At 36.1% G+C, this 16,641-nt stretch overlaps 1 protein-coding gene across 1 annotated transcript in view; it reads left to right on the forward strand.

Moving 5' to 3' along the window:
* Nucleotides 1-16,641, forward strand: part of rngtt (RNA guanylyltransferase and 5'-phosphatase) — a 92,817-nt gene that overhangs the window by 49,723 nt on the left and 26,453 nt on the right. Inside the window, exon 12 of the mRNA XM_032585648.1 lies at nucleotides 5,123-5,191. Coding sequence (XP_032441539.1) covers nucleotides 5,123-5,191 — 69 coding nt within the window. The remainder of the gene's footprint in view (nucleotides 1-5,122; nucleotides 5,192-16,641) is intronic.

A 16,641-nucleotide genomic window follows, 5' to 3' on the forward strand; every position in this document is an offset into this window, starting at 1 on the left:
AAGTCACGTCAGCAGCAAAGGTACGTGAGGCTTTATTAAACTAGTTTCACATACTGAGCAAGTTTAACTGCATGTATTTGTACATAACACCAAGAAAAATATCAATCTTTGAGGTTTTTTTTTCTGATAGCCATTGATTATTTGTGATAGCCGTCCTGCTATCACTCATTTAACAATTTTTAAATTCTTGTAAATTTATTTAAACTCTTTAAGTCTGCAAACTGTTTAAAATGATCATTTAATTATAGTTTCCATTCATTTATGTTGTGCATCTTCTGTCATTTCACTGTAAGGCACATATTCACAGCAGTATATTCACGAACAGATTTTTTAAAATAATTTTGCCAGACCCCATGCACTGCTTTTTGCATGATTGCCACACAGTGTATGGTTACCTGATTACACTTGAAATGATTTTTTACTCAGTGAATTCAGTTCACCTTATTTTGTGTTTTTGGATGCAAGGAGTCTTTGTGAAAAAGACAAAGTACTACCTCTTTTTGTCTCCTTTTGAAATTATTCCCATAAACACAACCACCCACTTTAACAAAATACCTTACAAACATTAGTAAAGTAGTGTTCCCTTGAAACTCAACAGAGAACACGATTGATAATTGCTGATACTATGGTTTTAGGGTTGTTGAGCTGTATAAACTGATTTTTTTTTTTAAAAGCGCCCCAAAGAAAAAGTCAAGACATAGACCTCTGATGGCTACATAAGTGGCTTGCTCTGCAAGGAGCTGGCATCTTGGTAACAGATAGAGAGGTTATAAGTGTTGGCAGCACAAGTCAAGTAATGTTGGAGTCAAAACAGTGAGTGAAGGCGATCAAGTGTAGAGGATTCCTTTTAGACACACTACACAACATTGCCACTTGACTAAGGATGCATTTATACAGCAGGCAAATGTGATGCATTCCGTTTTCTTTTGGGGGTTTTTTGGCTAATATCTGACTTTTTTATTCAAGTCTAAGTACCTCCATTCTAAACTTTTCACTGCCCAAAAAATCCAATTTGTACCACTTTCATATTTGGGTCTGTAGTCAGAATGGTCATGTCATATTTTATCCAACTTTTACAAAATTGACGTGAGACATGCATCATAATTCTGCACCAGAAGAAGCCAGACACAGTAGATCCCGATGTAAACAAAAGCTGAAGCAGTGATGACACTTTGGAAGGAGCTAATCAATGGAAAGACAACAAAGAACCTTTTTCTACTGCAAAAAGGCCAAGTTTTTCACTTGCTCTGCCATTCTGCTGTACCTTGGTAATGTAATCAGAAAGCAACAAATGAAAATTCCGAAACTCCGCCAAGACTAATCTCAAGACAGAAAAACCAAGTTTCCTTGAAAGGTTGGCTTTTCAAGATAAATGATTGGTATTTCAAAAGCTTTAACCTGAACTGTTGGAAACAAAAGTGGGTAATATCATACGGCAGAACCTAGTATCCCAATCAATGGGGAAAAACACTTAATCAATGAAAATGATAGAAAGCTTTGGGACCAAGAGCAAAATGGAAACAGAGAGCTAATCTAACTGCTCTCAAGCTGACAGGATGTGAGCAGAGATTGATTCTTTTATTTCTGTCTTAGAACCAGCAAAATAATTTCCTCTTTTCTGCACAATTTAGTAAATGCGAACTAAATCTCAAACAAGATAAAGATTAATCGTAGCAATGGGATTGTAGCAGTTATTCCTTTTGAAAAAGGCTCAGCATAAAAAGGTTACATAGAAATATGAATGAACATGAATGAGATACTTAATGTTAAGTGCATCCCACAGGGCAATGAGCAATTTAGCTATCATGCGTCATTGTGTCCTGCTGTGAAATGATTGCAAACATGAGACCTTGAAGAGGGAAGTGTGTTGACCTCAATCACTCCAACACCTTACAAAGAAATAGGGTGACTGCTTGCATATTAGGAATTAATTTTTGTCTCTCAAGGGATTTCTGTTGTCCCGTCTCTGCCCTCGAGTCTACAATGAAATCTTGATCTCTTAATGAGGCTTTGCTGTTCATCTCCTCCTACACAACCCCGCTGTTATAGTCTTGGCTTTGTGTTCTTTTTTCCAAAAGAGGTTTTCCATGAAATCTGGATCTCTGTCCCCACCAGCCCCTTCCCCCAAGGAACTTCCTTACTGTAGGAGGATGTGTGAGTGGAAATCTGTCTTTCTTGCTCATCTCTCCATCCCTGGTTTACTGTGCTCATTGAGGATGGTGGGTGGGTGTGCTAAGATGGCAGGAGAACTGAAATGGAACTCCCAGATCTTACCGCCTACATGCCGTTCTCTCATAAAAGCATAATTTCTTTTTAGTCTGGCTATCTGCCTTCTCCATGTCAGCACGGTTGTCAAGCTTTGTGTGATCTGCTGTGACTCATTCATCGTTCTTGAGAGTACTGATGCTGCTCTCCTTTTTTTGCAGATGCATTGGGGAGAGTATTTTTTTGTTGCTTTTAGCTTGATGTATTCTTTCCTCATAAGGCTAATGACTTCATTTGGTTTCCTTGAGCATATTTGCTGAAAAATGGTTGTTAGCAATAAAATGTGGAAATGGGAGTTCATCCTGTGGTTTAATGGAATAAATTCCTCGATGAGGGAGGAGTGAGGGCTACACAAAATTAACATATTTTTCAGTGATGTGATGCACCTATTGCCAGCTTTGCAGTTCAAGAATTCTCGACTGCTGGTTGCAGTAGCTTACATTGGAGTCTTTGTAAATCTTAATAGAAATTCGCATCGCCAAAGAGTTATAAAAAAGGAAAATCAAATCATAAGCTTGGTGTGCTTTGGTATATATTACAAAACAAATTTAATATTGATTGCAATATGGATGCCAAAAATGCTCATGTACCTTTAGAACACAGGTGTCAAACTCCAGTCCTCAAGGACCGGTGTCCTGCAGTTTTTAGATGTGCCACAGGTACAAAACACTGGAATAAAATGGCTTAATTACCTCCTCCTTGTGTAATTAACTAATCTAATCTTGTGTAGATTAATTCTTCAGAGCCTTGTTAATGACCTAATTATTCTATTCAGGTGTGGTGCAGCAGAGGCACATCTAAAAGATGCAGGACACCGGCCCTTGAGGACTGGAGTTTGACACCCCTGCTTAAGAACATTGAAATTAAATTGAAAAAACTAAATGAAGCTTATCTGACTCATTGTCAGGATTTGCATATCTGCATTACAGAAATACTTTTTTTTCCAACAAAGATTGTTTTTTTTTTACTTTTTATAAGCCTACTGAGGATAATCCTGCTATCAACCATTACACCTAATTTGATTTAAGGTCAACAAAATAAGCTGTAAATGCAGTAATTATACAATGTTGTTGGTAAGGCATCATAAGTAATGCGAACCCATTATGTGAGACGGTGCATATTTCTGAGTCACCAGTTTGTCAGTAAGCAGATTCAGCCTATTATTATCCAATTTCTTATAGCTCTTAAACACATAAAGATACACAAACAAATGTGATCTTTCTGTCTGTATGAGCTGCCCACTGTAGATATGTGGTTATGTTGAGGTTTACCAGTTAAACATCACCTTACATGCAGACAAAGTCAAGGATGTGTTTTCTATTATTTTTTTCACTCTCTTGGCAACCATTTTATCTTTATAGAAAATATAGAATTGTTTAAAATCATTTCTGCACTTTTGCACTCAAGCAATCATAAACATAATATGACTTTAAAGTTAATGTTCTATTTAGCCTCAGATGTCAGCCTGAATGGGTCAAAGTGTAGAAATAGACTGTGCAGTCACCCAACCAGTCATTATGCCAGTGAACGATAAGGTTTTCATTGCATTGATGTAAAACTGTTCTGTGTTGTTTTAGGGCAAGAACCAATGAATATTAAGTGTCTCTGGTGTAGTAAAGTGATTGTTGTCAATATGAGCTGCACTGCAGCACAAAACCCCCTGGAGTTTTTCTCCCCATTTTGCTTATCACCCTCAGTGGATCATTGGCTCAAACTTGAGTTTGTCACATGGGATTATTGTTGCATACTAAGAACAAAATGAAAATGCTGTGTTCACCAAAATGACAGTCTGATCTGTAATTTCTTTACTTTTGTTTTTGTTTAAGCCTTCTACCTCTTACCTATTGATAATTTAGGCAATGACAGACTACAAAACTCAAGAGGTAAACCAGTTCTATGGCTATATACACAAAACATACAGAAAGCTGTTGATTAGATATCCTTCATTTCTTGATGGGGAAGAGATCACAGTAGACAGTATTGCAATGACAACATCGACTATAATCAATCCACATTTTCAAGTCTATTTTTCTGTCTTTGTTTCCACCACACTTTGCGAGCTCAAGCATCTCTGCCAAAAACATACATGAAATAAGGGCATTTAAGGTACTAAAAGTTTATCCTACAGGCAAAATATATTATTGATATGGTAGATATCCAACAAAATATTGCAACCTTTTAGGTTTTACCCATATACCTACCAGGTAAGTATAGTAATTTAAATGGGAACATTTTATTTTTCCTAAACTTAAACAAGCAATTATTATAAACATGGAGTAAACTTCCTCCATTACTTCATGCCACTGAAGTTGGAACAAATGCATCGATTTAAAATATTTGATATCCTCGCTACAGTTAGATCAGTAATTGATGTTTTTTTTATAGTAAAGAAAACATCTTGTTACTATACACCTCTGCTGTTTCCCCTGGGTTTGTCAGGCATGCTGCTGTGTGATTTTTGTGACTCAGTTGTCTAGGTTGATGTTAATGGATGTGGTGAAATCTGTCTGGTCCAGTCATCAGGAGCTTAATGATTTGCTCTTTTCATGTCCTCAACCTGGTCTGTCGGGTTACGGATTTGGATCTCTCCGTCATGTGTCATCGGACAACAGATAAGGGCTTAGATTCAGAGCTATACGGATTAAAAGATGGTATCATGTTTGTGCTTAGAAGTGTAAGCCTTCTGGTTTTCTTAAAGCTTACTTATTTTGGTTTATGTCCAAGGTTGTTGCCAGGCTTTTTGGCTGAAACTGAGTTTATAAAATAATCTGATTTAATCTGTTTCAACCTAAAACTTTCAGCTACCATCTGTGTCTGTCAGTTTTCCTTAACAGAAACTATGTCCTCTTTTTTTCAGCTCCTCGAAGGCAGCTTCACTTCCCAAGTCAGCCATGAAGTCGATGGACTCATCTTCCAGCCATGTGGGGTAAGTCACCATCCATTTTTGGCAGCTTGTCATTTGTCAACACACAAGTTGAATGTCTTCTGCTGATTTTTCTCACTTCGGGCTTCTACATGAGCATTAGACAGCTTGTCATTACCAGCAGCTAGTTGTCACTTTCTGCACCAGGGCTTGTCCCTATGTCATTGAGGAGTAAAACCACACTCTTACTACCTTCACATACACGGATCTCTATGTGAGACATTAAATCAGATATATGGAGGTTTGTGTTACGATGGAAGTGGCCTTGACGGAAATTCTGATTTACTTTGTTTTAGAACAGCAGAAAATCACTTTTATCTCCTGACAGTAATGCTATTGCACTGTTCTTCCACTGCAATGGACCCAGGGGCCTATGTTTCTTTGTGCAACACATAAATAAATCTGCATAACATTAGTGAAAGAAGGAGCTGAAGTGAGTTTTTTTCATATTATCCTCTGCTTCACCTCCTGGGTTTTATAGTTTTAGCTTGATGTTAATCAGCTCTATACTGTCTCTTCTATACTTTGAATGCTGCAGTAAAGTTTAATTTACTTGGTCATTTGCTTCAATCTACGGTAGTTTAATTATGACACTTTATAAGTGAGAAAACATGTAAATCTCTTTTATAAGCTGACATAATTTTCTGAACTTTAATTAATTGTCTTTGATATATTTGCCAAAGTACCAAAGCCTTGTGAAGTCTATGGCTTCTTCCTATGTTGCCATTCATAAGATCCATCCATCCATCTATTTATAAATACATGCAGACATCCATTCATAATATGCTCAAGCTTAGATAAGCTGACCCAACTCCTTCACAGTAGGAAGCCAACCACTCCATTGTTTGCAAAAGGGATTGATTTAAAACCATTAATATAATATATAATATAATTATATACTAATAAGCATTGATGAGACCAGGGGTTCCCGAAGTAGATACCATCCTATCCACAACTACACCTTCAGACCACCTCAGCAATTGCACAATGGTTAAGACCACAAGCACATTTTCATGGCAAAGCTTTTAAAATCTTTGATTCAGTCCAGGCTTCTGATTAAACTATCCATTTATAGTCCAATAATCACCTGTTAGGTGTTCATAGTTGTAGTTATGGTGCATGTTGCATTCATGAACTATGAAGGAAGCAAAGCTATTTGCATCAGGATGTAATATTCAGCCTACCAGTTCAACCAGTTAGAAAAACTTTACTTAATGCTACATCATGAAATGTTTTTTTTTTCCTGCATTGATAGAAAAAGAGTCTTGACAAAATACTATAAGGACATAAACAGAATAGAAAAATAGCATATCAGAGCATGTACAAAAGTATAGGCAAGGCAACTTTATTTATATAGCACCTTTCAGCCAAAGACAATTCAAAGTGCTTGTACAAGAAAATTAGAAACATAAAAAAACAAACAAAAAAAAACAAGTGGATTAAAAATAAACAAAATTAACATTGAAATTTTGAATATAATGAATGAATAGAATTTTTAAAAAAATTAAGAATAGGCAATGTCAAATAAGTAGGTTTTTAACCTTGTTTTAAATAAACTCAAGGTAGGGGCAGTCTTACAATGAGCAGGAAGCTTATTCCAGAGTGCTATAGCATAAAAACTAAAAGCTGCTTCGCCATGTTTAGTTCTGACTCTCTGAATAGTTAGTAGGTTTGATTCTGATGATCTTAAAGGCCTGAGTGGTATATAGGGTTGAAGAAGATCAGAAATGCAGTCTGGGTTTCTATTACGAGGTATAAGTATATAAAAGTATACATACGGTTACTATGTTTTCACAGTATTGAGAAAGTGTCTCCTGGAAAAACTTCTTTATTGTAATATAAGCCTAGCTTACATTTGAGTTGGTCATAAACAATGAAACTAGGACAAGAAATGTCTTGTATGAATCAAATGCAGTAGATTTCCAATTAAGCAACCCATACTGTATGAATAACTGGAGCAATGTATTCGGAGCCTGGACTACTGCTTCTCTAACCGATGGAATGTCGAACATCTCCTTGGTGAAAATTTTATAATCTATAGGACTTTAGCACATTTAGGGAATTTCAATCAGTTCTTTTGATTGAAATTCAACAGATGCTCTTCAGCATTTTTTTTAATTACTGCCCTTATTTGCCTCCCTGGTTTTCCCCTTGTATCAGATCATCATTAGATCATAGCATGATGATTACCACTGCACTTTTACTTCCTGCTGTTACGTGCTATGGAAAGGATTAAGTAGCAATCAAACAAGCAATTAAAGCTTCTCTGCAACTTGTACCATATGGAGACTGTTCACTCATAAGCATAGCTTTTTGAAATGCATTAATAATTATTTAAAAAATGCAAAGCAAGCAAGCTGCATCTTAAATCATACATAACTGTAAAAAGGATAGTTAGGAATAAAAGACCTTAAACTATTGCCGGACGGGGTTTCTTGTTTAGATATTTGAAATTCAGATTAATAGCCATAGAAAGTATGATCTACTAATAGGAGCTTAATAAGATTTTGTGGGCCACCACCCAAGATTTCATAATGTAATTATTGCACAATATTTCTCATCAAAGTGATATCTTGGCTGATTTCTTTTTTTATGAATGTCACCCAAGCAATCTTTGCTTAAAGCTACATTCACAGGTTTGCCTCCAATGTGAACTAACCTACAAGAACCTCACACCTTCCTGAGGTTTCTGTATATAGTCCTTTTCACTGCAGACTTGCGTCACATTAGATTATAAAAAAAAATAAAATATATAAGTCTAAGACCATGGTTCTCCAATGTGAAAAGGTGGACTGCACCCTCTTGGTTCAGGGTTAGTCTCTGCCTCAAGAAGAGGAGTTTAAATATCTTGGTGTTGTCTTTGCAAGAGATGGGATAAAACGGGAGCTTGACAGACAGATTGGATTTTCATCTGCAATAATGTGGAATATGCTCCAGTCTGTTGTGGTGAGGAAAAAGCTTAGACAAAAAGCAAACCTCTCTCCTTCTTTTAGAGATTTTCCAAGCACATCCCACTGGGACTAGACCCAGGGAAAAACCCAGAACTCACTGGAGGGATTATATATCTCACCTGGGAACAGATCCCCCATGAGCTGGAGCGTGTCGCTGGGGTTTCCTCCTGGACCTGTTGCTTCCACAACCTGAGCTCAGATACGCAAAAAGACAGAGAACATATAATAATGTCTGTAATTTTTAAAGACGTTATTAGGGATTCATTTCAGATCCAGAAAATGCTTATGTTTCTTTTCACATTCTGTGGCTGTACTTGTTGAAATTTCAGTCCAATCTAGTCATTTTATTTATTTTACAACTCAGCTTTGTGAGTTTTATTTGGTTTTCATAGATTTAGTGGGTAATTATCGCTGTCATTTTGGGTTTCACAGCGAGGTAGCAACAGTTCTCGGGAGAGCCGTGCAATGAAAGTCAGCCAAAGCTTGCTTACCCATCTGCATTTTCTGTCCACTTTAACAGAGAGACCATCTGCGTTTGCCTCTCCTCAAGCTCTTTAACTAATGCCATAGTCAGGCTCAATATAAACATCTCAGTTCTGCAACTGCTGATGCTCTGTTGTCAGTTTGGTAAACTATAAGGTTTTCCCTCTTTCTACTGCTGTGTTTTGAATAGTTTCTTGTGTCCGTTCCCCCACATGAAAAAAGCCAATTAGATTTGGTTCTGTTACTTCCACAGTTGATTACATTCTAAAAGCGTAAGATTATGGGTGTCTAATTTAGCTGCAAATTGTTTGGCATTATGTCTAAGAGAAAACGTTTTGGAGAGGGTACAGAATGTTCTAATTGTTTATAATCCTGGGAAGAAAGTAGTATTAGATTTAGAGCAGTACCATGTTGTTTGTTGCCTCTGATGTGAGGTTGTGTTGTCCTCTGTAACCTCTCTGAATTTTATAGATCATAACTAATAGACCCAGAGACAGGGCTCTCTAAAGAGTGCCAAGCTGTTAAGTGTAAGAATGTATGTGTCTGAGCATTTACTGAACCTGCAGTTAAAATGGCAACATCATCATCAGCATCCCAGTTGGGGATTAAGAATTTGCTGTCAAACAGTGTTTTCGGATTAGCTGTGGCAGCTTTGTTTCAGCGACCTGAAATGATTGCTATTCATCAAACAGGAACGGAACAGGCAAGGGCAACAAGGCAGACATTCTGTCGATGAGAAATCTGATTGCATAGACAAGCCGTTGTTCAGACAAGTCAATTTTGCTGTCAGGTGTCTTTTATCATTCCCCTGATATAATTCTCAACTTTGAATTGGACGGAAGTCCTTCTATCTCACTGCAAGGCTGTGGATGTTTCTCTCTTCATCTGAGAAATTAGTGCTATTTGGCCATTGTTCAGACTCCTCACTCAGAAGTTTATAATCACAATGATTTGTGATTAAATCGTCATCATTATAAAGTTTCATGCAAACCAAAAAAAAGACAGATGGTTGGATCTGGACCTGAAAACCCTGAAGGAATAATGATTTTGAATAGACCTCTACCTGTAAAATACAGTCATGGAAAAAAGAAATATTTAAATTGTTTCAATTTAAATATTGAAACTATGACAATTTTCTAGTAGTTTTTAGTTCTTAAACTTATAAAGGTGGTAGCTCATCAAACCACCTCTATTAGCAGGAACTTGAATTATTTTCTGCATGACTTTATGAAACATGTAGAGATAATTTGGGCTCAATTTTCATTATAAGTATAATTCTTTCATTTCAGTCCTCCTCAGGCTCTCGTAGGGGCTAACCTCAGCACTTCAGTTTGGTTTAGCTCTGGACTTAGACTTTTTTTTTTTTTAACAGAACCAGATTTCTCCTGCCCATTCAGTGATTGAATGGACAGAAGTTCATCCAAAGTGCTTACATGCAAGTCAGTGGGTCCATGAGAATACCCATGTGCAGTTTAATTTATTTAAATAAATGCCTGCATCACATCTACACACCATTCTATCTACATATCGACACACCATTCTATCTACATATCTTAGCACCATTCATGCTTTAATCAAATCACCAGTGTTTGCATATGAGGGTTTAATCCTTTGTAAAACAGACTTATTTTTAAGACTCCTTGTTGAAAGAAATTGCCTTGATATGCCACCTTATGTAAATAAGTGGTTTTTGAATCATTCAGAGCAGTGGAAGCTAGAATATTGGTTTTTAGGGAGTTCTTAGTTCCACCCCCTAGTGTGAGCATTTGATGTTCAGCATTTGGCAGCACATTCTCCTGTGGGGGATTCCAGAGCTCTACAGTGTTGGCCTCTTTTGTAAGATATGATGTCCGCTGCTTTCATTTGTTCAGTTTAATCAGTCTACTACAAAGACACATTGGCTTCCATGCTTTAGTACTGTCTCATTTTCACACAAGTGTCACCCAGCGGGAAGTGACCACCCACAGAGAAGCCAATATGCATTTCTGTCATCATACCTGTTGTAGATGTTACCAGTAAAGAATGTTTTTATGTCAATTTGAGCTTTATTCAGAGTACATTTAAAATGTGAATAACTTATACATTATCAAACATTAGGTGCTAAGCAATTTTACAGATAATTTTTGTACTTAGTACATGTGAAACAAACCATAACATTTTCAGTACTAAAATAAGGTTCTATAATTTACCTTTAGACTGCTTTCTTGGGGTTCATAGTTGAATTTAGTTGTATTTATTGTTCAAAAGAACTGAAACTGTTATGCTGTAATGATATATTGTAACTTACAGTTTAATCATTGCAAAATATTAATAAATAAGACTCAAGTAATCCAAGGCATTTCATTAAGATCCACAAAATAGCCCTTTGACAGTTTGGGAACTTATGATGTCTGTGTTTTGTGTATTTAGGCAGTATGTATGTTTTCATGTAGACACTGCAGTGTTCCTTGTTGTTTTGGGGTGAGTTGTTTTTGTTTACTTTTGTTGATGTTTACATAAAGTTCTGAAAATTTATAAAAACAAATAAATTTAAAAAAAGATGCAAAAAATTAGGCACTTGTACACTAGAGGACACACAAAAAACGAGTACTGATGAGAATATGCAACGAAGCCAAGGAGCATTACATGATTCAGATGGTTACACATTTCCACGGTAGAGTACTGAAAATAGAACTTTGAGATTTCTGCAAGAAACAGCTTATGTAATCAAATATTTTTAAAGCAAAATTTGCCCTCATTGATTAAAATATTTCTACATACTGAAGCTTTGAGGATGGTCTTCCACATTAAGTTGAAAAGAAGGATAGTTATTTTGATTAAATGTTTCCAGAAAAGTCTGTAACCCTGATAAACAGAGAAAGAATTTGGAGAAATATTTGATGCTGAGGCTTGATGGAGGCCAACATGTTTAATTTTGCATGACAAATAAATCCTAGATTATTCTAATTTCATTTGGTAGTCTCCATTTATGTACCAGCTCTCCCTCATTTTGTAACAATGTTTAATCATTTTATGTTTACAGATGATTATAATTCTGGCACTTGCCTTTGATAATTGTATAATAATTGATGGTGATTCCTAGTTTGCTTAATTGATAATCTTGATCATTTTAAAGGAAGAAGTTTTTTAACCAACATTCTCTCTTTCACTACGAGGAAATGATTTACTGTATGTTTTCCCTGAAAACATAATTTTGTTGATATTTGGTTCTTCCTAAGTAAATTTGAAAACTACAAGTTTGTGACTAAATTACTGTTTATAATATATTAAACTGCATTATTAATGTTGCAAAATCATGATTGTGGTGGACTATTGAAGAACTGTACAATTTCAAGGGCATTGAATCCATACGGTGCATCCCAGGAATATGTTTCAAGAATTGAGTAAATTTTCCTACCCTTGGTCCTTCTACCTGAGATATATTGACTGAGATTAAGAAAAAAAAATGTCATCAGGGTAAATAGACAAAGTGATGCACAGTAATGTGTGCTCTGTAAAAGAACCAGCAAATTTATTGAAAAATTACTGTATTAGAATAAAGAGGAAACAAAAGACAGGGCGCCGATTCTTATAAATGTATATATTCTTATAAATGTATGACCCACTATTCTATAAAGTCATTCATTTTAAGCATTTGTTTACCTCATTTCAACTCTAATACAACAGTTTGCTATTGTTTTTTTAATCACTTTCACCATTAGCAGTCAATAATATGTAGAGCCTCAAGTCTTTGATTTTTGTTCCTCTTAAATCCTCACACTTGTGTGGTGTTAATCTTTTCTGTTGTGAATGGGATTTAGGCTGGTCTCGAGGTTAATCTCAGCAGGGGGTTGTTGAAATGAATGTCCATTAATATGGGTACAAAGGTTACCTCCACAGCAGCAGTTGCTGGATGCTATCTCGCCAAACACATGGTGTCCTTGAAATGTGTTTTCTTTGTTTCAGCAGCATTGAATAAGTTCTGAATTGATAAGACAACCATTGCTGCAGATGACGAAACCGCTTCTAAGAACTGTCCAGATGGTAATCTCAGTGTAAAGACTTGAAAGAAGAATGTTTGCTTTCTTGTTTTTGGCAGATCATTTAAACTGTGCAATAGAAAATCTCAGTAAGCATCCAAGCTGTGATATGTTTGCTGCTGGTGATTAGATTATTTGACAGATTCAGTTGTTTTTTTATGTAGGTGACCACATCACTAGGTTAATGCACATTTCTCTTGGCTTAGGTATCTCTAACACCTGCCTTACCTCATGGTTTACTCATTAGGTTTTCTTTTTCCCCATTTTCTCTTACTTGTTTATCACAAGATATATCTGTTCTGCTGCACCAGGGTGCACCAGAACCTTGGCTCAAAGGCCCCCCTGGTGCTAGTGGGTTTCTCAAATAAACCCTATACAACGTTTGGGCTGAAACTGAGGGACTGCTCGTCTCCTAGGAACAGATTTATTGGACTTTTGCTGCCTTTTGTGTGTAATCCACAGCCCTCTTGAACATTAAGTCTGCCCTGCAGCACAAGCTGCTATTGAAATAAGGCTTAAAAAAAATATTTCAATCAAAGGACTTGCATTAAGCCCTCTGGAAAACTTGTTTTGCTCCTATGTAATCAGCAATTCTATGAATCTTTTGTCGATTAAAATTGCTTAATAGTGTAATAGGGAACATTTTTGTGTGCATTAGCTTTTTTCATCAATCATGCCATCTAATATTTATGGATTATGGTTTCAGATGTTGCCTGAATGAAATAAGCTTTCTATAGCTGTGAGTTTCTTCATTGATTTGGTTTAATAGACTTCTTCTATGTCTGAATTTCTCAGAAAATGCTAATTATTCCTAACAGTGAACGAAAAGCTCAATATTTAACATGCATCTGTACTTTGTTGAGGGTATTATTTATTTTGACCTTAAGAGGGGCTTGCAAAAACAGTGCAGCTGTTTCAGAGAAAGAACAAACATGCTCTCTGAATATAACTAGTCTTCTAATATCCTGGTAATATTACAAGACTAGTTATTTTAGTCTTTGTATAAATGGAAATGTATTATAAAACACCATAAAGATACCTCTGAGATGTGCCACTTCTACTCAAATGTTGTTGCAATATCCCTAAAATAGCTTTGCATCATTTATGTAATACCATGCAGACACACTATCTACACCAGTGAAAATTAACTCATCATTGCATGTTAAATACTTGGTTCCTGACATGGCAGGAGACTCTGCCTTACTGTTAAATTTAGCTAATGATCGTTTGAACTCCTCTTTTCCTTTTTCTTTTTTCTTTCTCCTTTTTAGGGGTCACCCTAAAAAGGAAAAGGGAGGAGACTTAGATTAAGTCCTCCTCCATCTAAGTCTGTCTTCTGTATCCTCTGTCCTCATTCTAACATACTTCTACCAATATTCTCAGCGCCCCTCATCTGCACAGGTCCAAGCCATCTCAGACTGGCCTGTCTAACTTTACCTCCCAGTTGTTTCACCTGTGCTGTACCTCTGGTGACCTCATTGTTAATCCTGTCTGTCCTTGTCACTCCCAAGGAGAACCTCAGCATCTTCAGCTCCGCCACTTCCAGTTCTGTCTCCCGTCTAGATTATTTGAACCCCTAAAAGCAATAATAGATTGTGTAAAGAACATTGACCTTGTAACCTCGTATGTTCAGATAATTATTAGCTGGGGAAAAAAGAAATACAGTAGCACACTGTAAATTTTCTACTTTTTATCTTACTTTAGTAGCAGGATAAAATACTTAATAGATGTGACAAGAGTTGATGTTTTACAAAATGTGCTTCATTCATTATCATTTAGACTTCTGTAAAGTATCCTATTAGATTAACCAACATATATGGCAATTGAAGCCATTGATAACAAAACCTCCTATGTCAGTCCTTGCAGCACTGAATACTTTTTTGTTATTATTTAGGCAGTTAACTCTTAACAATTATTCATATTCTCTTTTTATGAATTTCTCAAAAGAAATTAAGTTCTTCAACATTCTGTTTCATTAAGTTGAATCAGTACAATGAATAATGATTTGTCAGAAAGTATGTTAACATCAATAAAGGTGATTCCATAGAGCTGAAACCTTTGCGTGCATTAGATCAGTGGTCCCCAACCACCGGGCCGCGGACCAATTGGTTCCGGGCCGCGGAAGAAATAATGAACTACTTCCGGATGTTTTATTTTGAAAATCCTAAAGTGGATTTTACCGGTTACATCTTGCGCGTCAAAATTGAGCCAACTTGCAGCAGAATGAGTAACAAAACAACATCGGCGTACTGTGATGTACGCCGCAGCAAAATTGCAAAGGGCTGACCGGTCCGCGGGACTAAAAAGGTTGGGGACCGCTGCATCAGATGATCTGAAGAATGACATATCACTCAGATTATGTGTAAGATCTCCTTTAAGATTCTTCACAGATACTGTTTGTTTTCAAAATGTATTAAATGAGACCACTTTAAAGATTGCAAATTTGTCTCCCAGTAAGAACATTACTTGTACTTGCATTTTCCTAAAAATTGCCCTCTGACATTTTAATCTGCACTGAATATACTGCAGAGCAAAAAACAGATGTGGATATTCTCCAGCTTTTTGTTGACTTCATGTCTCTTTTTAAATCATTAAAAGCTAAATTTCCTCCTGAGGAAACATTGATTGTGTTAGATCAATTACACCCCTCCATTTCTCAACTTTAAAAAGAAATTTACATCACTGTTGGGGGGATGTTTGATAACTTGTAGCATAGTTTATGATCTTGTCCCTCCCTGTGTTCTCATTTGTCTCTTTTACCTGGCTTTTTATCACCTGCAGAGCCGGGGTTGCATCTCAGGTGAGTTGATGTTGGATAGTGATGCAAAAAAACAACAAAAAAAAACTGCAGACTACCCATTGGTCAGACGTAATCCAAGCTGAGGTTGTAACGCTTAACATTTTTGCAGAGCCTTAGCTCTTGAAAACACCCCTGTTGTTTTTATATGTTTATTTATTCATCTTTTTTTTTTTTTTGCACAAATTGCACAAGCGATTCCACCTTTATAGCACTTCTATTCAGCTACAGCTCCTCTCATGATGCCCCTGCTGCAGCTTTTCAGTCATACTCTTTCCTTGATGAGCGGTGCTGGGCCATTAGCATTTGTGTAGGTAGTGCAGGGATGTTCTCTGTGGTGTTGTCTTGGATGAATTTCGATTTTGTTTTCTATAGATATCACTTTTTGAATCAAAATACTATGTGATATTTTTATTGCTGTAAATCCAATATTTATCTTGATCCAAATAAAAAAGGTTTTAAAGAGCTTGGCTGGAGTCGTTTTTTATTCTAGCACAGTAAGAGCTCCTGTGCCACCTACTATCACCTAATGCTAGATTCTGTGAAAGCTTTTACTATGAAAATAGACTGACATAAATTGTCAGTTCATTGATGCACTTTTATTTCCGTATTCCTTATTTCAATAGAGCTGGAAGAAGGTTGAAGAAATATTGTAGCCTGGTATGTTATTTGAAGTATATAAACACAGTTAGGACAGCCAATCAGATAAGTAATAGTTCATGGGACCAATGGTGTGTTTGGTCTTTCAGTATGTGTACCTCAACATTATTGTAAAACTAACTAAAATCAAACTGCATTACATTTTTTGTAACTTCTTTGTTTTTGAACCCCTTTAAGAATACATTTTTAAAAATCTTTGACTATCACTACGGTTTGTTATTCTTACATTAAGTATTAAACAAATTTCATATTGTCCCTTTCCTAAAATATATAGTTTTTATTTTGCCAAAAGCATTTTTGTAAAGAAAGAGGTGGTGATATTTTTGCCAAAATGACTGTTGGCAAAAAATTATTTATGCAATTATTTTTGGAAGATGATAATATTTGACTCAAACATCAGATACACTTATATATTTACGTTATTTTTCTATGAAAGATTATTGGCCTTTGTAAAATAAAAGAAAAAACAATAATTGGCCACGAAGGAGTGTATTTTGCGTATTTGCGAGACCACCACCTTAGAGGATGTTTGGCTCTTTTTTG

This window comes from Xiphophorus hellerii, chromosome 15, assembly GCF_003331165.1.
Source record: "Xiphophorus hellerii strain 12219 chromosome 15, Xiphophorus_hellerii-4.1, whole genome shotgun sequence".
Taxonomy (NCBI): Eukaryota; Metazoa; Chordata; class Actinopteri; order Cyprinodontiformes; family Poeciliidae; genus Xiphophorus; species Xiphophorus hellerii.